The sequence below is a fragment of the Lynx canadensis genome, chromosome B4, assembly GCF_007474595.2.
Source record: "Lynx canadensis isolate LIC74 chromosome B4, mLynCan4.pri.v2, whole genome shotgun sequence".
In the NCBI taxonomy this organism is placed as follows: Eukaryota; Metazoa; Chordata; class Mammalia; order Carnivora; family Felidae; genus Lynx; species Lynx canadensis.
In genome coordinates, this window is record NC_044309.1 from 18,916,822 (window position 1) to 18,941,722 (window position 24,901).

The 24,901-nt window shown below is 35.6% G+C and overlaps 1 protein-coding gene across 4 annotated transcripts in view; it reads left to right on the forward strand.

Moving 5' to 3' along the window:
• Window positions 1-24,901, forward strand: part of PLXDC2 (plexin domain containing 2) — a 455,171-nt gene that overhangs the window by 372,560 nt on the left and 57,710 nt on the right. For all 4 annotated transcript variants that reach the window (XM_030321035.1, XM_032593836.1, XM_030321036.1 and 1 more), the window contains 3 exons: window positions 9,141-9,201; window positions 17,601-17,751; window positions 18,728-18,766. In XM_030321035.1, coding sequence (XP_030176895.1) covers window positions 9,141-9,201; window positions 17,601-17,751; window positions 18,728-18,766 — 251 coding nt within the window. The remainder of the gene's footprint in view (window positions 1-9,140; window positions 9,202-17,600; window positions 17,752-18,727; window positions 18,767-24,901) is intronic.

Genomic DNA, 24,901 nt, shown 5'->3' on the forward strand with positions numbered 1-24,901 from the left:
ACTCGTGCTCTTTCCACTAAATAATATAACCATAACTTTTTGCAGTATTCAAATGCAAGTCATTGTGAGGAGTATTGCCAGGTTAGGGTGAGTACCTACCTGACAGTGTGTGAAAACATGTCGACTATTAACTTGCTCCGACACTGTCGGTAACCTCAACTTTCCTCCCCTGTTTGTCCCCATTATAGCCATTTTAAATGAAACAATGTTGCTGGGGTTTTTTTCTGGCAGTGTCTCAGCCCGTTGAAAATGATTAATCAAGTTATTAATTATTAATATTCAAGTCGAGAGACTCCATTGCTCTTAGCGCCAGGATTCGGAAAGAGAGTTTAGTAAGGCAAAGGAAGTTCTCGTTTCTAATGTGATACAATGTGCTGTGCTCCCAGTTTTTTCGGGATGTGCTAGTATGATGTCCAGATACAAGATCCCAAAGTTGCACATTTAGTTGGGTGGAATATACCATTGTTTTTTTAAATGGAATACATACATTCTAAAAGCTGTAAAATTATTGATTTCACGGTTGGAAATAATTACCAAGAAATACAATCTTTCTTTTCTAAAATAAAAATCACATGACATCTTATTCGTGCATATGTCATTTGAGGAAACAAATTGAAACTATTTGTCTTAATAGCCTTCCTTCAATTACCATTTCTCAGCCTCAGATTATCATTTATCTTCTTTAAAGAGTGATGGTATTTCCAAAGGAGTTGAAAATCTTTCATAAATAAGGAGCCAAACTGTTAAAACGTGTTTTTGGCCAGACTCAGATTAATTGCCAGAGCCGTATTTAAGATCAGTCAATGAAGAAATATTGCCTTCATGGTGCTGGGATAACAAGTTTGATCTTAAATGTCAATAACCCCTGGTAAACTGAAGACTTCATCTTTAACTGTGTAACCTTTACTGGATAACAAATGTGTCATCAGGCAAGGTGCTCTAACCTTGATTGCGCTTGGGAAAAGGAACCAGGCACTTCCCTCAGGAGGCAGCATGGGTTAGATCTCATAGAAGGGAAAACACCAAGGAAACCCCACTGGCTACTCTCCTCTTCAAATCCTAGAGCAGGCTTCTGAAACTGACCATGTGGACAGATGCTCTAGGACTATCGATGTCTGCTTTCATTTAGTAATATGTACTAATCCCAGGGTTTTAAAAAGAGGAATACCTCCAGTAGCCTGCAATTTCCACCCCGCTCAGAAAGTTGACCCATTTAGCTCTACACATTTAACCCTAAGATACCCTTTGGGTTTTAGCGGATTTTGTCATTCTTCAGTAAAAGCATTACTTTTAAACTTTCCAAAATTATGACGTATATTGCTTTTGTATCTAATGAGGGTTGTTATGAGTCTTGGCCGTTTACTAATTCTTCTGTAATCTGGTGGCTGCCTTGTTTTTGCCTCTTAATCAAGCTACAAGTTGATTTCTCATTTTACTTTGCAGTTCTATAGGAAACACACAAAGCAGGAAGCAATTTACGATTTGACAGTCTCCCAAAGCTTCACTTTCTAGCGTACTAACTTCTCCTTGCCTCTTCAACTGCACAGTGCATTGTTGATTAGAAGTGGTGAGAGTAACCATTTTGTGTTGTTTCTGATCTTGAGAAGAAAGCATTCAGGCTTTCATCATTATGTGTGATGTTAGCTATAGATTATTCATAGATACTCTGTACTATTTAGGAGTACAGAATTTTAGAACCCAAGAATCAAAACCCACAGAATTAAAATAATGAAAACATAGCCAAATAATAAATTTATTCCATAATTCAAAGATATATATTAATGCAATTAATAGCGCTAGTAGCAAAAATCATTTGCTCATCTTGGAAAATGATGGGAAAAATATTTGATAAAATCCAACATTTCTTTCCTGAGTAAAAAAACAGACTGACATAGAAGGATGAGTATTAATACAATAATAAATATTATTTCACAACCATGAAAAAAATACACTGAACATTGAAGCCCAGTGACATTCCAGTTCAGATAAAGAAGAAAGCAAAGATGTGACTGTTACTATTTTGTAATAGAACTCTATATTTCTGGTTAATGCACAGAGAAAAGAAACATAAATATAAGACATGGCTATTGGAAAGGGGAAGCAACATTATTATCTGTAAATAAAGGTACCAGTCACACAATAAGTACACAGAAATCAATAACTTTCCATGTCAGAAATAACCATTTAGAAAATGCAATGATTAAAGCCCTTTAACAGTAGCAAAAATAGATAAAATAATTACTAACAAATTTAATATGTAGTCCCTATATAAGGAAAAAAAATAAGTTTGATGAGGCACTTAAAAGAACACCTGAAAAAACATTTTAATGGATGGAAAGCTAGAATGTAGTAAGATGTCAATTATTTCCATATTCTTCCAAATTCACAATAGGACTGTTATTTGGAATATGGGACTGTGATTGTAAAAATCACAGAGAAGAATAAATGAGTGAAACTATTCAAGAAATAATATAAATAAGATCAATGATGGAAGAGTTACACTATTAGGTGTTAATCATGATATAAAACCATAATGATGAAATCATTATAGGAATTGTACAAGAAAGAACAAAGCAATCGATGGCAAGGTATACCATTTCAGAAGTAGACATTAGCATATGAGTTTATCATGTGAGAAAATGTGCAGTTCCAAACAGTGGATAAAGATCTAGTCAACAAATGATCCTGGGACTCTCAGCCACCTGTATTAATAAAATTTGTATATTTGGATGTGGTTCTTTATACCATGTTTCAAAATAAATTTAGAATAGATTAGAGAACTAAAACTAAGGAATGAAATAAATAATGGACTAACTAAAAAGAGACTATGGCAAACTTTACTTAATGCCAAGTAAAGTAGTAAGGCCTTTCTGACCCTAAAAGCAAAGAAAGAAACCTCGCAAGGAAAGGTTGAAAAGCAAACATTGCAATGTAAAAATACAAACTGTTTCCTATAAAAAAAAATCATATTTAGAATAGGAAGGTGAATAACAGACAGGCAATATATTTAACAGAGTTTACTGCTCTCAGTTCATAGAAATCCTGTAAAAAAAAAAAAAAAAAAAAAAAACAAATGAATAACATAATCAAATAAAATAGGGAAAATAAATGAATATACTGTTCAAAAATTTAGAAATACATATAGCCAGTAAACATGTTTTAAAAGTTTATCCTCGGGCGCCTGGGTGGCGCAGTCGGTTAAGCGTCCGACTTCAGCCAGGTCACGATCTCGCGGTCCGGGAGTTCGAGCCCCGCGTCGGGCTCTGGGCTGATGGCTCAGAGCCTGGAGCCTGTTTCCGATTCTGTGTCTCCCTCTCTCTGACCCTCCCCCGTTCATGCTCTGTCTCTCTCTGTCCCAAAAATAAATAAACGTTGAAAAAAAAAATTTAAAAGTTTATCCTCACCTGTAATGGAAGAAATGCTCACTAAAGTAAGATATATCATTTTTAATTTATCAAATTGCAGAAAGGATGATGATGAATATTTTTATAAGGTTTAAAATGACATGGGTATTCTCATATGTAGGTTGAATAAATTTTTCATAAAGCCATATGATGGAGTATATGCTGTCATTAAAAATAAACTCTCAAGGGATAGTTACAGACATGGAAAAATGCCCAGATTCTGTTATTACTGTGGAAAAGCAAGCTATCACATGTTATGATTCCAATTTGATTAATACATAGGTGTAAGTAAATATATATTCAATAAAGACTGGGTGGGAAATAAAATTAATGATAATTTAGCATTGGATAACACCTACTCTGCCACATGTATGAAAGACAAAATTATGGATATTAGATATCAGACAGGACTTGAACCCAGTTTTCCATCTGAAACTCCTCTACAAAACAAAATGTCTGCATTTTGCGGATCGCTATTCTTATTGGCATTGGATTATGGTTCTGAGCTGCCCCTAATATCAAGAACTTTTATTAAAGAACAAAAAACTCCACATCCTTGCATATTAGAATGATGTAAAATTTCATAATTTGCCTTACAATACTGTCTCTGTAATAGATTACTGTGTAGTTAGATTCATCTGTCATTCCCAGAGCTCTATGCAATGAGTGGTTCAGGCATGAGAATTCTGGAAAATTTTAAGATCAGGTTTCTCAATTTTAGGAGAAGTGGTTTTAGAAGTGAAATCATCCCTCTCATGCTTGAGGCAATTGGGAACGACAAGAATGACCCATATGGGATATAAAATATGATTTTTTTACTATTTTTTTATTGAGAATAATTATTATAATCAACATTTTCAATTTTATGACCTAGTTTTCCAATTAAAGTTTTTAGTATTTCAAAATAAAATAATTTCCCCATCTCTTACAGCTCCATACTACCTATCACCTATTTTATCTAATGATAAAATGTCTTATTAGTTATAACCATATAATTATAAGCTGAAATTATAAGCTGAAATGTTTCTGCCTTTTTAAAATTTTTTTTTTCAACGTTTATTTATTTTTGGGACAGAGAGAGACAGAGCATGAACGGGCGAGGGGCAGAGAGAGAGGGAGACACAGACAACTTTCCATGTTTTGAGGCTGGAGGATCATTTTTTACACTTTTGAAGACTGTGGCAAGAAAATTTATTAAATGTACAATTGAATTTTCCATTAAGATAGCACACTCTGTTAAATACACATAAAGCTGCAAGGACCCTTTAAATCATGAGACACCTTGATGAGGCATTTGCTCTAGTTTTCAGATCTTTATTTTACAGATCCTTATTCTTATATAATAATCTAGAACAGAGGCCAGCAAATTACAGAAAGTGGGCCAAATTTGACCCATTTCCTGTTTTTATAAATAAAGTTTTATTGGAACACAGCCACACCCATTCTTTAGGAATTTGTGGCTGCTTTTGAGCTACAAGGCAGAGGTAAGCTGGTAGAACAGAAACTGTATATAGCCTGCAAAGCCTAACATATTACTCCCTGGTGCTTTTTCAAGAGAACATTCGCTGACTCCTGATCTAGAAAGTGACTCCTAACCAAGTCTTAAGATTCTGTGAAGTTTCTTTTCTAAATTCTCTTTTGCACGTTTCATCTCAGTGGTGAAAAGGCGCATGTTTAACTGTGCAGTAAGAGATGCGCTTCGTTCTCAGCCTTTCTGTATACATTCTCACACTTACTCTATTTCCTTCGCCTGAATGTATTACCCTTGCAAAATGAGTCATATTTCTGAAACCCTTTCTATAGAACTGAGATGAATTAAAGATGAGATTTACACTTTAATCTCTTGATTGGTTACCAAGCCAGGAGAGTATTGTGTGTTTTCTAGGCTGCCTTATTTAATGGGGTTCACTTAACACGGTTCCTGGGTCCTTTGAAATCAGCACCCCATTGAAACTGTGTGGAGAATAGTACAATCAATTTGAAGTGCAGGTCTCTATCAATTTGTTTTAGAATTAAGTAACGCTGAGAAGAGAGGAATAACTTGAAAATAAAAACATTGGAAACCCATCATAGTTAGGAGCTCAGACTTTATTGAAATCAATTTTTGAGGAATATTTGCAAAACCATGTCATCTCTATTTATAAATATTGGATAAAGATTTGACCCATGTTTGAGAGCAACTTAGATGTTCTCTCATAAGATTCTGTAATACTAATTCCCAAAGGTGATGATGAAGGACTTTAAGTATACAACACATTTCACATTGATGTGGGACACAGAATTAACTCCTAAACATTTTCCAAAATGCTGACTCTAAAATGAGAATCTTACTTACTCATTTTCAACAGTTGTCGACCTTGCTGCATGTTTACTTCAAAAACATATAGGGGGATTAAAAACAGCTGATATTTGCTAAATGTTGACTATGTACCGAACACTACTTTCAGCCCGTACATAACCTCCCTTACCTCATTTTACAGATGAGGAAACAAGCTTAGATAGGAAAAATAACTTGCCTAAGGTCTCATTCCTGTTTTGTGCCCAAGCCAACACTCTAACTCAAGCAGTTTGACTCCAACCCCTCTTTGACCCATGTACCCCTGAAGTCTAAAATGAACTAAAAGCAGCCAACTGGAGTGTAAGAATAGACACTGGTGCTTGATTTTGGGGGAGGGCGCTGAGAAAGCGTTGCTAACTCTTCTGAGTGGGAAAAAAGGAGATGCTTCTTAGAAGAGATAAGCTTAAGTTGAATTGGATTTACTAATTAGAGACAAAGAAGGTATTCCAGACATAAGTAATAACATGTTCAAAGGCAGAGCGTTGAAAGAACACAGCACATTCAGGCAGGGGCACCAAGGGGCATGAGAACAGGTTGTAGAGGATGGGCGGGAGGGTAAGAACGGACCACGGTTGTGAAATTTCAGTGTAGTAAGCATCACCTGGGGTGCTCATTTGCAATGAAAATTGCTGGACCCAAACTGCCAGAGAATCTTATTCTGCTACATTGAGGAATTTGCTTTCAACAGGAATTCCAGGTGATTCCAGGGTAGGAGAGAGCCTCTTTGCGAACACTGTTAAGAATGTCAGGAAATCAATACGCTGGAGCATGATATGGTTAATATCATTGGATTTTAGAAAAAACAACGCAGCGGCTCAGTGGAGAGAGGAAGGTGTTCTTAAAAGGGATATTTAGGTTTTGGGCTTTTTTTTTAAGAATTCAGAGATAATGTAAGGGTGGTTTTCTTAGTGATTTGTAACAAACACACACATGCCCACATACACATATAATATACCTTTTGTTTATATAATTGCTTGTGGATGCAATATAGATTACTATTTTGTAATAGTAATTACTATTTTCTAATGGTAATTACTATTCCTTGATTTATTAAATCAAGCAAAATGCAGTGTTCCTGTACTTTTCCTGGGATTAATTTAACAATTTAAAGGACTACTTACTTAAGATGAAATTTCAGTTGACCTGTAACTTAAGATCTGGTAGTGCCTAGTTAATATATAAGGTAAAAGTTATTAATTCCCACTGGCTTTGAATACATCTAGAATAGGTAAGTGAATACATTTGAAAAATTATCTATTCCATTTGCTTACTTATAGCTCTCAAAATGGCTTGTGATCAGGTGACTCCCAAAATATGTTTTTTTAGAAAATCAATAATCCCCATTGCAAAAGAGAATGTCAATACGCGTTTCAATATTTAAACAAACGTGAAAGAAAAAAGGAGAAGAAGGACAGTCATCTAATTTGTCTGGAATTAAACAGACTCCAAATGTCAAATCTCTTTGGGTAACCGGAGATGGCCTTGACCAACAAGGGATTCTCAAACTTGGGATGGCAGATCACACACTGATGTTTATTCCACACTTAAGCTTATTCAACACAGATGGTAGGCATAAAATAGCTGAGCTCTAATGGATCGTGTCTGGGCAAAATGATAGATATGGCCTTCTTTGTTGACAGAGATGTTTTCACATTCCACTTGAATTAAATTATGCTCATCCATGCCATGGTACATAATCTCTGGCAAGGATTCTTAGAAAAAGTCATCATGTGAACTCATCGCAAAGCAAGTGAAAAAAAAAAAGTTGCAGAATAGTACTATAAGAAAATATGACAAAAGTTGAATGCTGTCCATTTATTTTGAAAAATGTATAAGTCTGCATGTTAATATTTATCAATAGGGATTCATATATATTATATATAAATATATACATAGATATTGAAATTCAGGGGTTATGCAAATCCTTAATTTTAACAGACTAGCAAAAATACTTTGAATTTCTAATATGAAAAGAAATTATGTTTTAGATATACTAGGTATGATTTTATATGATACCAATCCTAGCTTTCAAATGTTCACAATCAAGTTTGGTAAATAATACATAAGCACATGAAATTTTATATAAAGGGGAAAAGTTAAATAATAAAAGTAAAATGTGATCACAGCAATTTTGAAGCTTTATCAGAATGGGCACCAGATATTAATTTCTGGGTCTTAAAAAAAACAAATGGACAAAGAGGGCAGAAAATCATTCCAGTCGAGGAAGACAGTAGGAGTGAACAAAATCTTATTAACCCGGTGCTTGCTGAAATCGACCTTTTAGAGAAGACCTAATTGGAGTGTTTTTAGGAGTTGCCAAGAACATATTCAGGTCCACTGATTCAATGGAAGGACTCACAAAACTCTGAAGAGCTGTTATATTCAAGGTTCCCATTTGTTATAACAAAAGGATACAGATTAAAATCAATACAGGTGAAAGACACATAGGGTAGAGTCCACAAGAGACCAGGGACAAGCTTCTGGTTGCCTTCTCCCAGTGGAGTTGCACAGAAAGCACTTAATTCCCCCAGCAGCAGTTTGTGAAAACACACACCCAAGTGTTGCCAACCAAGAAAGCCTACCCATGCTTTGGTGTCGAGGGTTTTTACAGAGGTCGGTCACGCAGGTATGAATTTCTTTGTGACTCTTCTCATCTCTAGTCTCTAGCCCCTCCACGAGGTCATGTTGATACAGCATGGCCCCAGTCTCCAGGTGAATCAAAACAGACACAAATCATATTGTTAGAATAAATTATCTTGCATAATCCAAGACCCACGATATACAAAGACACTCTTATCAGGTGGGATATTCCGAGGGCTTAGAGGTTTTCTCCCAGGAGCCAGACAAGGGCCAGTTCTTTCTTTGGAATGTGAGGGTTTCAACACCCCAAACCTGCTGAGTTAATCCTTTACTGCACAGTAGAGAGTTTGCATGACTGTGGGTTTTAAATTTAAAAAAAAAATTTTTTTTTAGAGAAAACAGATAAAAAGACCTGAAATCCTAAAAAAATGATGCCTGCAAAAAACCTGTGTATAACCATTGGTTTTGATGATGAGAAAAAGAAAATATGAGTGAAAAGAAAACTAACCTCATAGAATAGCAATTGGTTTTACCTTTGCTTGGGACCCAGGTGTTCTGCACAGAGTAGTGGGCATCAGTGGAGTAATTTGCTGCCATGAGTGATCCTAATTGCACAACTACCTGAGGAACGAGTCCTTACTCACCACCCTGTAAATACCTCACTGCTACTCCAGTTAACAGTTCTATAGAAGAAAGCTCATGTTAATGCTAAACTGAAAATTGGAGAATTAACTAACTTGCCAATCTTTTTCTTTTAATTTCTGCCCTGCACTCCGCACCCCATATTTTCTTTTCCGAACACTGCGTCCTCTCCAAAGATGTTCCAGTGGATTTGACCGCCATCGGCAGGACTGGGTGGACAGTGGATGCCCTGAAGAGGTACATGTGCTTTATAACCACAGGATTCCTGAGACCAAGCTGTTCTATAGGGTTGCTACATCTTAATGAAAATGGCATCTAATTTAACAAAGATATCCAGCAATTGTTGGGTCCTTAATATATGCCACACATTGGGCTTATCTCTTTACGTGTATTATCTCGATTGATTCTCCTACCCTTCCTGTGACAAGGGAGCTCCCTTCCTGGGAGCTGTTATTGCCCCCATATTACCAAGGGGAGAAGAGGGAGGGGTGAGGAAAGGGGGTGGGGAGGGAAGCCCTGAGGGAACAGAGTTAGGTGTGTGGCTAGGAAATAGAACCAGAATTTGAATCTCACAAGCAAAAGGCAGTTCTCTTAAACACTTGCAGCTTTTCTAAGATCTCGGAAGCCATTGTTCATCTTTTTTGCTCAAATAACAAAACCGATGGTATGGAGGAAAAGACTGATTGCAGCAAATTGATGTAATATAAGTTGGAAATGGTATAACATGGAAACAGTAACTCCAAGGCAAGCATGATACAGACAATGATGCAATGAAACGATTCAAGCAAGTGCATGCAATTGCAGAAACAATTTTATCCTGTTCATAATTTTCTAGTGAATTGCATTTACATTGTCATTTCAGGTCCTATAAAGATATCCTATCAAGTTCACAAAGAAAAGTACTTGTTTTTTCTCCCTGTGTTAAGTGTTAGAGTGTGAATTTTGAATGAAGATTATTAGCAATTATACACGTTTTCTCATTCAGGAAAGCAAATCATGTCAAAGTGCTCTCTTTAAACTGTTAGGGGACCAATGGCTACTAAAGCCTTTCTTAAAAATTAAGGTTTTATAATGATGTCTTATAAATATCCTGAAACAAACATCTTTGAGAATATACTTGAATTTTAAGTGCCGTATTGCCAACACAGCCTTCATCAACTCTTTGACATTCATTTGGGGGATTATAGTGACATACACTAATCTATCTATTTCACTTCACTTACAGAGCAACATCATTCAAAATGAAAATAGATTCCTGGAGCCATAGTTGTATTTTCCAATTGATGTTTCTTTCATGTAGTCACATTTGCCTCCATGAAAACATGGCAGTTGAATAGCTGTAGTTGTGCAAAGATCAAAAGTGTAATTCAGGCATCTTACTTTTCTTGCCCACCATGAACCAAGGAAATAGGAAGAATCCATCTTATTTTAAACAGCCCTGAATATATCCTAAGTATGTTTTGTGGAATGTGCTGAGCACTGAAATTACAAAAATTTTAAAAATGACCCCCTATTCCCAAGTATCTCAGAGTCAAGTACATTTTTTAATATCCAGTGTTTCCTTTCAATTACGCAATTAAATTGTCATTTACATTACATTAATTACATACGTTTAATTATGGTGAGCAATTCTGTCCTTCTTTTACAGGTGAGTAAACAAAGCCACCAACTGCAGTCCATCTTCTGTGCCTAAAACTAGAGTTAAATCTTTCTGATCCTATGAGATAAATTTACTCCATAAGTACAAATCCTAATATGAGCACTTACTATGTACTGTTCTAAGCACCAATAATGTAAAAATGGAAGAAGTGTGTCCAACAGGTAGTTAGACCACTGAACCAAGGACTGCTTTTAGAGAATGACCTGGGTAGAGAGTAACTGTAAGGACATGGTCTTGTTAAGTAACATAAGAGAAGGCTTGCTTGAGGAGGAGATATTCAAGATGATGCCTGAAGGTTAATAGAGCTAAGAAGAGGAGTGGTGAGAGATGAGATTGGCGAGGTCAACAGACCCCTAAGTGTGACAAGTTGAAGGAGTTTAGGCTTTATGCTAAAGGCAAGGGAAGTATGGAGGGTCCTCAAAAAATTAAGAATAACTACCATGTGATCCAGCAATTTCACTTCTGGGTATTTATCCAAAGAAAACGGAAACACTAACTCAAAAAGATAATAGCACCCCATGCTCATTGCAGCATTATTTACAATAGCCAAGATATGGAAACAACCTAAGTGTCCATCAGTGGGTGAATGGATAAAGAAAATGCAGCATATACGTATGAATACACACATACACACACACACACACACACACACACACACACACACTGGAATATGATTTAGCCATAAAGAAAGAAGGAAATCTTGCCATCTGTGATAATATGGATGGACCTTGAGGGCATTATGCTAAGTGAAATAAGTCATAAAAGGCAAATACTATATGATCTCACTTATATGTGGAATCAAAACAAAACAAAAACCAAAGGAAAAAAAAACCATCGTGGATAGAAAACAGATTGATGGTTGAGTGGATGAAATTGGAGAAGGGGCCCCAAAGATACAAACTTCCAGTTATAAAATAAATACACCCTGAGGAAGTCATGTACAGTATGGTGACTTCAGTTAATAATACTCTATTGAGCATTTGAAAATGCCAAGAGAATAAGTCTTAAAAATTCTCATCACAACAACAACAAAAGTTTGTAATTATATGTGGCAACAGATGTTAACTAGACTTATTGTGGTGATCATTTCACAACATATAGAAATATTAAATCATTGTGGTCTACACCTGAAACTAATATAATGCTATATGTATATATTATACCTCCATTAAAAAATAATGGCAAGGGAAAGGATTTTAATCAGGCCTTTTTGGAAGAATCACCCTAGCTATGGGGCGAATGATAACTTGAAGCAGGAGGCCGATAAATTGACTGTAGCTATAACCCAGCCAAAGATGCTGATGATCTGGCCTAAATCAGTGGGAAGGGTCATGGTGACCACAGCTGGGGTGGTGGAAGGATCCGAAAGTGGTTGGGTGAATGGAAATGAGGACCGTGAACATGTTTTAAAATTCTTGTTATCCTTTGCTTTTAGAATATCTTTTTAACATTTTATAACATTAATGTACCTTTGAAAAACAGTAAGAAAATGAATACCCAGGATCATGCTACCCAATTTATGAACTAGATTATCCGTGACTAGGAAGCTGGTTGTCTGTTCTGCTCCATTGCATCTGTGCCCTTCCCTATTAAAAATAAATAAAGCTATTTGGAATCTTTAACTTATCACTCAGAATTTTGTTTTATAACACTTATCCCTGTTGGTGCCCATGATGGTGATCTATTCACTTTTATAGCTATATATTCCATGGTATTAATATGTCATTCATTCACTTACCAAATATTTATTGGGTGCCCGTGATGTCACGGGCACTTTTTTAGGTACTGGAATGGAATGGTAAAAAAATAGTCTGACAAAACAAAACACCAAATTCTGCCTTCCTGAAGCTTGTATTCTCACAATCATGTTTTCCTCACTCAGTCTTATGTACATTTGTTTCAAGATTTTTCCTCTGACAAAAGCGCCTTGTGCGTGTCTCCTAAGTCAAATATACACAAGTTTCTCTAATATTCCCAAAAGTGGAATCGCTGAATGGGAGTCAGACAAATGTTCAAATTTGAAAGATAATGCCAATTTTTTTCCAGTGTGTCCATGTACACGACCAGCACGACGCTGGAACTCTTACAGGTTCCCATTATTTCATGGTCGCTACGATCCTGATTTTGTCAGACTTCTTCATTTCTGCAGATCTACTCGCTATCTAATTTGGTATCTTATTGGGAACTCCATTTGTCTTTCACCAATTATCAGCGAAGTTGAATCTATTTTCATATTCTTTTTGGCTTCTGTGTTTCTTCTTCTGTCTTTCCTCTTCTGTGAAATTCCTGTTCATGTCTTTTTGTCATTTTTCTATTGAGTAATTATCTTTTTCTTTTTATTCTAGACCATAGGTCTCCATTGATTATATGTAACAGACATAATACATCTGATATATAACCCCCTTATAAAATTATCTTACTAATTGAAAAAATACATATCAAGATTCTTGGTGGCTCTCTACTTAAACAATCTTACCACCTATAAATAAAAGAATTTTGCTTATTACTTTTTATACCTTTTTACTTTATTCCTTTTTTACTTATTCTTTTTACCTTTTTACTTATTTCTGCTGTGTTACTGCTCTAGCTAGTATCTCTAGGTATATGTATCTTCCCCAGATTTTGGATTCTCTTCATTTTCTTCATTATTTTATTTACTTAACATCTATTGTCAATCTAAAGTGTCAAATTAATCAGTCTTTTATTTTATTATTAGTTTCTGGGTATATGTATCTTGTTTAAAAAGCCCTCTCCTACCAAATTTCATAGTCATTTTTCATGCATTTTTCTCTTAAATATCTTAAAGCTTTATCTTTTTTTTACATCGAAGTCTTTATTCTGTTTGGAATCAGTATCTATGTATGATATACAATGGGAATCCAATTTTGTGAGGAGCTTTCCCCTTTATAGATAATTTCAAGCACTGTGTGTTGAATAGTCCTTCCTTTTGGCAATTTCTTGCCAAGCCACCTCTTTCCTAGTTTCTACATAACCAGGGAGTTGGTTTCTGGGCTCTCTTCTTCTAATCCTCAATTTGTCAATACCCTAACTAATGTCACGGTGTCTTAATTATCATCATCTTATAGAAATCTTGCTATCTATAGGAAAAGTCTTACTTTTTCTTCTTCACAAGTATTTTGACTATTAGGGGACTTTTGTTCTTCAAATAAATTTAGACTCAGTATGTCCAGATCTGTAATCAATCAACATGTTAATATGTTTATTGGATTTACATTGAATTATGAATTATAGCACATTTCCAATTTGTGAAAAGTTTTAAACTTTATTTTATTGTTGGCCTCGAATTATTGATTCAATTATTGTCAGAAAGCATATTCTGTATGATACTGATTCTTTAAAATTGGTTGGAACTTGTTCATGGAATAGTACATGGACAATTTGTACAAATTATCTGTGTGTTCTCTAGAAGAATGTGTGTTTTCTAACCGATCAGGCATCAAGTTTACTAAGTACTTTTCAATCAGACTTTTCTCCATCCTCTTTATTTTTATCTTCTGAACTCTTTAGAGATAGAGTTACCTTCTTATCACTTCCTTACATCTTTTAACCTCTTCTTTTATATCATCTATCTTTTTATTTCTCTGTGTTGCATCCTGGGGAGTTTCTTCAGATCAGTTTGCCAGCTTATTAAATCTGTCTTCATCTTTTTTGATCCACTATTTAACATATCCATTGAAGTAGTCATTGCAAAAAATGTATTTTTCGTTTCTAAAATTTAAATTTTACATTTTATTAAATCTGCCAAGACATTTTTATTGTCTATATTACTAGTTAATTTTTAAACTTTACCTTTCATTCCTTAAAATATTTCATATATGATTTTTTGTCTATCTTCTATTGGATGATCACAATATCTAAAGATTTTCATAGTTTAAATACATTGCTCATTGTTTTTGTTAACTTTGTCAGAGTGTGCTTCTTCTTTTTGTGTTTCTGTTTGTGTCCTTTAATTAGAATTGCATTTTTATTCGATTTTATTCCATGGGAATCCCTAGGACCTAAATAGATGGTACTTTGTACCAAAGAATGTTTGATGATGAGAACCTGAGAGTTTTAGGGGATATCATATGTCCCTATTTAATATGTGAGGAGAGGTTTAGATTTATCTCCCCCATCTACTGCTGGCACAAGACTTGATGTCCTTGGAGAAATATTTTATTTCTGACATGTTTTGCCCTATAGGCAAATTCTAGTCTTTTACTTTGTCTAATGTATATTACTCCTACTCCATTGCACACAGCTTTTGCTTTATTTTGTTTTGGGGGAGAGACAATAGAAAGGTATTCTTGGAGATTTTCTTTGTGTCCTGCAAATCCTAGTAATGCTTTAAAATTCGTATTTTATCCAGAATCTCCTTGTTTTATAGAAGGAAGACCATTTAGAGTCCATAGTCTGCCTTTAGTGGTCTGAGCAAAACAATTCCAGGATGTTACCTTAAATATCAGGGTGTTTACTAATAGTATTCTTTTACAGTAGAAACACAGGAGGAGAATAATATGTGGCAAGTTCCATTTCAGTCTTATTGAGTTGGAGATGTCTGTGATATCCACATGCATATGTTAAGTCAATAGATGAATATTTGGGTCAGAAATCCAAGAGAGACATATGTAATGTTGGTATGGATTTATGTAAATTAATATAAAAATGTGAATTGAAACCATGGGTGTGGTGGAAATTGCTAGTGAGAATGCATATAGCAAAGAGATTAGTCAAGAAAGATCCATAAGAACTACCAACACACAACAGGGAGACAGAAGTAAAAGGAAATAAAGGAGTTGTTAGAAACCTATCAGAAGACTGGTGAGGATAAATGTCACAGAACCCTGGGAAGTGGACAGGTGTGCCCCTTGCTATGAGATATCAAGAATATAGACAATTTCATGCATAAGAAGATATTAGGACCACCAACATGAGAAGTTTCCAGTAAGTTGTATTGAGTAAAAACAAGATTTTTACAAGTGGGGAAAGTGGGAGTCTGCGAAGACCAGGACAGACCAATCTCTCTGGAAAGATGACTGAATGGAAGGGAAAGTGGGGAAATGTCAGGGTGTGTTGTAGAGAAGGGGGACTGAGTTTTTAAAGTAAGATTGGACATGCTTGATTGTGCTTAAGCTCTAATGGAAACAAGGCAGTGGAAAACTCAAGATTGTAAACATTGAAGAGAAAGGATTGTATTAAATGAGCAAGTTCACAATGCCTGAGAAAAGTGGGCTGAGTTGGGCCACAGTAGAGGTTGAGAGAATAGCTATAAATACTGAGCCTCTTCCATTATAACAGAAAGGAAGAGGGGTAGGTCAGTACAGATTCGAGCAAGAATGCTGATTTGTAAAGAAATGTAGAGAATTCTTGCTTATGATTCCTATCAAAGAAATAAAAGGTGAGCCCATGGAGTAAGATTGGGACAGGCATTATAGTTTTTGGTAGAGTGGAGTGGGTTTGAAATTGCTACAGAGGACAATGGGAGAAGAGACCAGCAAAGTAGGACAGAGTTGCCAGGCAGCACGGAAGGCCTACTGAGGTGGTGGGAGGTAAATTTATGGAGCTCCCAGTCAGAGGCTGTGTGATCGTTCTCCAGCTGCTCATGGCTTTGTTGCAGGCAAGGAAAAGGCAGGTTTTTTACTCCATTTAGTATTGGGGTTTTTCTGAAAGGGTGCTGTGGGAAAACAGACAAAATGGGGCAAGATAAGTGAAGAAATTGAAAAGAGAGGTTGAAGTGATGCAAAAATAGGAGACTGGACTTTGTGCGTAGTCGAAGGAGAAGCAGAATCTGAGTGCGCACATACATGGAGAGATTGGAAAGAGGACAACTGGATCTATGATCTCAAAACACAAACATCTCCAACTGCAGATGAGGGCCAGACTGTGGGGGCAAGAACTGATGTGGAGCTAGCAAGGAGATCATTAGGTCACTGGGGCTGAGAAGATGTGGGAACCAACAGTTGAAGATTGAATGACCCCTAGGATATTGGGAATTGCAGTGGAGAAGAAATCTGTATCTCACCCTTTGTGAAAGAGGAAGCCATCTCAGGAACTCTTGCTGAACTAGTAATAAGTGCCTTGTATTTCATTAATGACAAGAGACGTTTAAGAAAGGAATTTATTTAATAATTTTCTAAAGTGGGGTGAGTACCACCCATGTGCAGACTGATTATCTTCTACTTGAGACCCTACCAGAAGGATGACGTCCTTTGGAGAACAAAGAGGTTGAGAGAGAGCTTCTAAACCATAAACCTAAACCAAAAAGCAGCTTCTAAACCATAAAAGTTTGGGTGGTGGAAATTGTTGCTGGTGAATGTTGTAGGATTTATTTTTGTGGGCTATAAATAAAAATAAAATATATATCTTTTCCTGGTGTCTTAAGTCTAGCTCTGCTAGGGAGAAATAGGCTAAGTGATTACATGAGGGCCATCCAATCTTTTGTTTGGGTGATTTTGAATATTTTGTAATAGAAAACAAAAAATTTAAATACTCATTCAATGTGTGGTGGATTAGTTTTGAAACAATAAGGGGATACGGAACATTTTACCAAATTTTTAGAACTTAGCATTATTGGTTTGAAGCGCCTTCTTCACATACCCAAGCATGTTTTAATTCTTATCTGTATGAACATGTTTTTCTTCTTGTATGAACTTCTCCCTCATGACATCATGTCTTTTATATAGAGATTGATATAAGATTTAGGGCAAGATAAATAGTAGTATGAAAGATTAAGAACAGAAATGATGAAATCCAAATATCTGAAGATGGGAATGCTTTGTTACATCCAATTTTTTCTCATCTTTTATATACTTTGTAAATTACTAAAATCTGTAAATATTGTCCTCTATAAAAATAACTTATTCCTCATCTTGATATGAAAGCCCTTAATGCTTCACAGCCCAACTTCTTTGATGTGATTTTCTAAACACATGTGTGATCACTCTTAAATTGTTTTCCTATTTGTTTCTCTTATCAGTCAAAAGAGAAGATGTGTGAGAACACAGAGCCAATGGAAAGTTCTTCTCAAACCACCACAACTATACAAGCAACAACCACAAAATTCAGGGTCTTAACAACCACCAGAAGAGCAGCGACATCCCAGCTGCCCACCAGTCTGCCCACAGAAGGTGCTCTAGATATTTTTGCTTTTTTCTGAAGGAGGGGAAAGTCACTGTATTGACATGTACTGGAGTAGCTCTCTAGAGAGAAAGTTATCTTTTGGCAAACTGGATTTCTAAAGGACTTCTAAAGGGGAAAAGACAAAATTATTACAGAAGAAGAATATGTGCTGGGATTCTTGTAACGTATGACACCTTTTCTTAAGACTTAGATTTCATTAGTGATCTTGGCTACTTGTCCTCAATAGAAAAGAAATACAGACTTCCTTTTATATCGGTAAATTTTGTCGTAACTGAATTCAACATTTCAGTCACAGGAGAGAAAGGCAAAATGCATATAAAATGTCCAGTGATTTCAGATTCTGAAAATAGATAATTCTATTTATATGCAATTCTAATATTTACCTGAATACAGTTAGTAAAATATGTTGGTCTATAATCCGTAGAGGAACACTGTGTATGTCACAGAAATTGTCTTTGAAAAACATTTCCTCTGTCAGGGAAGACAAAACTACAAGAGAATATTGATGCATGAGACAACTCATTGAGGGAAGAAGGTATATTAGCCAAAATATAACCACTTACTCTAAATGACGCCACTAGGGAGAAATGTGAGACCAGTTGGCCAAGAGTAGGCTCTGATGGAGAAAAAATAGTCTTACTTATTTATGGTCATAAACCTGGCTTTCGTTTGAATAATAAATTAAACTTGAAACTTTTACTTTTAATTGAAATTTAATTGGATATTAAAAGTTAACTGGAGTAAAGTGATAAAATGAGATGAGGAAGCTGCTAAATCATTTTATTGCTTTTGAAACCAGTGCTGCATTTTAATACATATTGTTTTGGATTGTTATATAGCCTGTGAAGTATTTTTGAGGTTTGAATCCTCCTCTGAGAAAGCATTAGGAGACAATGACTGATCGTCATATTTATGCCCCACTAAATTTTTTTTTGTTACAATAACTTTGAATTTCTCTTCCAGATGATACCAAGATAGCACTACATCTAAAAGATAATGGAGGTAGGAATTGATGCTTTTCTTTTATAAATATTTTCAGATGCTAAGTCATTTCATTCATTTATATATGAGAAAGGATTTGTGGGCTTCTAATACCCAGTGAGATTATATCTCACTCCCTGTTGGTATTTAACATGGGGAGAATTCAATGGGTGGTTTGAAAATTGAAATGGTTTCAATGGTAGAATGAAATTCCAATCCTCATATTTGCCTATAAAACTATAGGATACCAATGACCAATTACAACGTGAAAACTTATCCACACACCTTTCTCTCCTTTTTCGTGTACTGTTCCTTGGTTTAATTGTGTATTGAGTATCTACACAGAGCAGGTATTGGGTTCAAATGTTTTCTTTTTTTTTTTTCTCTAAGTTGACTACTCAACATTCTTTATAAATAAAATTAAGAATTAGACCAATATGGGGGCGCCTGGGTGGCGCAGTCGGTTAAGCGTCCGACTTCAGCCAGGTCACGATCTCGCGGTCCGTGAGTTCGAGCCCCGCGTCAGGCTCTGGGCTGATGGCTCAGAGCCTGGAGCCTGTTTCCGATTCTGTGTCTCCCTCTCTCTCTGCCCCTCCCCCGTTCATGCTCTGTCTCTCTCTGTCCCAAAAATAAATAAACGTTGAAAAAAAAAAATTAAAAAAAAAAAAAAAAAGAATTAGACCAATATGGAAATATATTTTATAGGCCCTTTTGTCTCTTATGTCAAGCAGGGGACAACAATTAAACATGCAAAAAAGAACTTTTAAGTAGTTGCATACTTCAAGTTTTTCTAAGACAATTTTTAGAGAAACCTATATTGATACTTAAAAATTTGAGGAAGAAAAGTTTTACGAAAATAAGATTGTGAAAGATATTGCCTAAAATTTTTAAAAACAGTTCTTTTTCTATTAAACTATATTAGCTCAGATGTGCTTCTCTATCATAGCTTGCTGGATCTTGATAAAAGAGATTTTTTTATCAGCAACTGTTTATTCAACTCAGGAAGTTGGGGGGGGGGGGGAAGGTGGGGCCTCTTCTTAGCAGCCTCTTTCATGTAAATGTGACCCTACTGTGACATTGATCTAGACACAGTTTTACTTTTGCAGCCCCAGCTGATTTTGTAAGTCAAAATCCAATGTATACATTCTTAGGGATTTTTTTTTTAAGTAATTGTAGAGATTAGTTTCTAAATTAGTCCAGGTTAAGTAACAAAAATACATCTATGTTTTCTTAGGTCACTGTATGATAAGATACATACTGTATGCATCTTTAATTTCATATCAATCCATTTGAAAGATAAGCTGCTTAGCCTCTTCATATATATCATTATTACATCAATTCTCCATTGTCTTGTATCTGTATAATAGTGTTTTATTTCATTCATTTCTTAGTTATCATAGTATTAATGCTATAAGTGGATAGCTTTATAGATGACCATTTGCCTGTATATACTTGCTAGAAATAAATTAAAATCTCAGCACTTGAAGGGCCTTTAGCAATCCCCCAGTTGAGAATTTCTCAGAACAGGATGCTGTTTAGTTTCATGTGAACATAAGTCCTAAATTTGGTGTTATGTTATTTTGAGGGAGGGAAGTGGGAGATAAATGAGTTGGAGGAGGAGTCGCCAAGAGGCGTCTGTTGTATTTGTTACATTTAATTATTAATTTGGGTAGTAGTTTCATGTGTGTTTATTATATTATTTCTATGCTGTCTCTTTTCTTTTTAATATTCTAATTATTTAGAATAAATATTCTGTAGTGCTAACAGAAAAAAAAATCCTGTGATCAAATAGGTATGAGATACTCTGGGTGAAAGAAAATGAAAGAGGTTTCTTTGCTAGAGAGCTGTTCAAAACTTTTAATGTTCATTCATTTATTCATTCATTAATTCCTGCTGGATGCCTGCTAATTGGAGGGCATTGTCACAGGCTTGGATAAGTGATATGAGATTTAGCTAAATGATAAGTGAATGAGATTTAGCTAAATTCCCTGCTTTCGGGGAGCATGTATTCTAGAGAAATTTCAAGATGGCAATAAAGATTTAGTGTCTGGCATTTCTCCATTATTTGGTCATAAAACCTTTTTATAAGTTGCATCTCATGGACTTAATGCTTTGCAAAATACACTTTGGGAAGTAGTTCCCTAGAATCTTACCAATTATCCCAAGGAAAATCTTTAGTTTTGTTGAATGCATCAAGGAATCATAAAACTTTGAAGATTTTCTTAAAGCAGTGCATTAGAATACCTTATGATATTGAGAAACCAAGTGGAGTAAATTCCTGATGTAAATGTAAGGTTTTTTTTTTCTTTTCTGCCATACTGGAGAAGTTGACTGATGGATTTTCAGATGATATTTAGATCATTAATATGCAGCCATGAATCCATCAGGATTCCAAAATATCACAATAAGACTTTAACTGTGTCTATATACTGGAATTCTTTTCATGTCTAGGATTGTTTATAGGGCACTTTTTCTTAAAGCACAGTTGGAGCAGAACAACCTGGCCAGTATTAAGTAAGATAAATGTTCCTTCAAAGCGGTGCTTAAGGGAAATTACACATTACTTTTTATAGCACCTTCATCAAGATAGCATACTTATCATTGTTTTTATCTTACAGAATTTGAAGATGCAGGAAAGATTGCCATTTTAAATCTAACTTGATTAGTTGATTAAACATATTGAGAATAGAATTCAGAATTGTCCAGCCCCTCCACATCCAGGTTAACATTTTTGCAAAATGGAGGTAATAATGAAAAAGGATGCCTAATTTAAGTGTTTTCTCACATTTGTTAATTTTTTTAATGCAAGCTAATAAATTTTTGTAAATTGCTATATATTGTTGCAAAGAAATTTAGCTCATTTTATTTCTTGATTTAATTTAACTGGCTGGTTTTAAGAAGCATTTTAATTTAGAGATCTGTAGTTTTTGATGAAAAAGGGTGACATTTTTCAAAATAGTCAATATGTAGCTAGAAGCCAATGATGCTGGCTTTAGATATTGGATTACTTTGGCTGAGTCTTTCTGGGACATTTCTGTGGGTTAAAATAGTTGATTTTCTAGTGGAATCCACAGCTGACATGATTATACATTCACTTTCCAGGAGATTTTCCTTCATCTTTGATATGAAAGTATAAAATGCTTCTGAGCAGCTGGACACCAAAGGCACACAACAGGGTTTCTCATTCACAGGACCCAAACTGAGTTACAGTCTGCTAAATCACTCTTGATGAATCTTCAATTGTGAATTGAGTTTCCTGCTACATTTAGAGTAAGACTAGGTAGAGCTTCTGGAAGTTTCAGGATAGTTTTGGGTTTAGGAAAGTTTTATTAGCCTTATGGGTTGAGCGGAAATTCTAAAACCTAAGAATAATTTGGAGAAAAGAACATTTAAACAAACCTAAACAAAGAAAATGGTATCTAATGAGCATAGGCCTCCTTAGTAAGGTGTATAACATTGATTGACCATTGTAAGTGATAGAATACAAAAACTCAGAAGAGCGAGTATAAACATGACCTTTTATCTCCAACTATACAACGATCTCCAAATAGTTGGGAGGAGGAGGAGAAGAAAAAGAGGAAAAAGAAATATTTGTTGAGTGTTTACTATGTTCCTGGCCCCATTCTACATGCTGTCATTTATTACTTCGTATAATTCACACAACACCCCTGTGAGTTGTTCCTATTATTATCTTCATTTTTTAGCTGAGAAAACAAAGGTACAGAAAGGTTATATGGCCAGTACGTGGCAGACCTGGGCTATGAGTCTTTTGGGCCTTAATACAGCCTTTCAGTATGGCTGTTCTCTTAGAGTCAAACTTCGAACAGGAAATGCCACTCTAAAGTATTTCGCTTACTCCTACTGTATTGTTTTCCCTTTTCTCTAACAACTGATGATGATACTTGTAAGTATTTGGAAATGGAATTTATTTTCTTTTCCCATGTAATTATGCAGTAGTTTCCATCTTATCCTTTCTATGAAAATCACAACACATCGATTTTCCTGTGTCATTGAGGAGTGTCTGAATCACTGGCATGCATTCTCCAAACTACAGGGCTACGCTGTGTTTATGTTCAAAATCTAATTTAAAATCCTTTCAGCCTTCCTGGTTTCTCCAGAAATTCAGGTTTAATTCACCATCAAGGGGTTTCTAGGATGTATTTTTTAAATGTATGTATTTCTGTGGATAGTGGTTATAAGCATTTAAAATCACATCTTTGGGTTTTCAAATCCTGGCAAAAGCTTATTAGCTGAGTCCATTTCAAAGGAATGACCTAGCTATATATTAGAGTAGGTACAACTATTAAATGCCTTCTTTGGCATTTGACTAGGTTGCTTCCAAATGACACTCACCACCTAAATAGAAATGTAAATGTCTTCTAGATGCGAACTGGATAAAATTATATCCAGCGCTGAAAAGAGGTTTGCAAGTTGAATCAATGGCAGGGTCTCTTAATTAAGAAGGAAAGCCTTCAACCAGATTCAGCTCAGTTTGGCAGATTGAATCGTGCCATTCTGCTACACTGCAGATGTTAAAATTATTGTAAGCTCTAAAATCCTGTGATTTGATTTTATTATTTAAAATGTGCTGACTGAGAGGCGCCTGGGTGACTCAGCCAGTAAAGCATCGCACTCTTGGTTTTGGCTCAGGCCATGATACGGTAGCTTCCTGGGTTTGAGCCCTGCATCAGTCTGCACTGGCAAGGTGGAGCCAGTTTTGGATTCTCTCTCTCTCTCTCTCTCTCTCTCTCTCTCTCTCTCTCGCCCTCTCACCCTCTCTCTCTGCCCCTCCCCCGCTCTCACTATCTCTTTCAAAATATCCAAACAAACTTTAGAAAATAAATAAATAAAAACAAAATTTCTTGACTGAGATTTCTCCAAGTACCAAAACTGCATTTGTTCTTGGCTCCTCTAAATGTTCTTCTTTTTGATAGAGTGTCTTTTTAAAAACATATTTGAATATAAGTGCTTAGCTGCTAATAGCTTTTAAAGTAACAGCACTCCAGAGAGCACTGATGTGTTACGCAGGTGGTACCGTGCTTTTCATTTCTTCTTATTGCCGGGCATTTTACTAAACCTGGATCCTGAAAGGCTGCATCCTTGAGTCAGAAAGGTGGTGTCACCCATCAGAGATGCCGAAATAGCTACATTAAGCGGTTTGCAGAACATGATCAACATGATCAAGTTAATTCTGATACACATCTGCCAAGTGGTTGATTTCACAAAGCTAAGACAGATACACTTTGAATGAACTACTGTGGAATGGCTGGTCTAAATTCTGATTTGGTCGTGTTACTTTCTTATTTCTGAACATACCCCAAGACTTTTCAGCCAAAGATAAAGTGTTACAACATTATTCTGACTTTTCCACTAGAATACTTCTAAGGTTATATTTTTATTACCTAGTCTCTAGTGACAGATCAAGTGTCTAGTGTTTCATTTATCATTCAGTCGAATTGTTTTTTGACTTTAATACATAAATCATCAAAGTAACATATCTTTCATTTCTCTCCCCACCTTCCCTTGCTATTTTTTTCACCTACTTCTTTCACATAGATCACAGTCTCATAAGCAAAGGGAAACTGTTATTTCCTCTTGACGGGCTATTGAATATCTATCACTTTCTGTCTCTACAACTGTAAAGTATCTTGACATTTGGTTATATCTGTTGCTTCGTTTGGCTACTTTCCATGGTAGCACTAACTCTATTCTAAGTATATGTATGCCATAATAGTGAACATTTCTTATACTTCAGAATGTTATTTTGCATATCCCCTAGAATTAAGAGTTGCCTTCGTAAAATTTTATCCAGAGTAGTGGCTCTCAACTTCTTCTGTACCTTGGAATTATCTGATTATTCTCATCTGATTTTATTATTCCAGCTTATAAAAACCCCAGTGGTCACACTGTTCTTCACACCAATTAAATCTGAACCTCTGGAGCTGATTCAGGCATCAATATTTTTTTAAAGAGACTCTTAAATACTGAGAACAAACTGAGGGTTGATGGGGGGTGGGGGAGAGGGGGAAAGTGGGTGATGGGCATTGAGGAGGTCACTTGTTGGGATGAGCACTGGGTGTTGTATGGAAACCAATTTGACAGTAAATTATGGGGTGGTGGGGAACAATGGGAAAGGAGTGAACCTGAGGCCAGGAA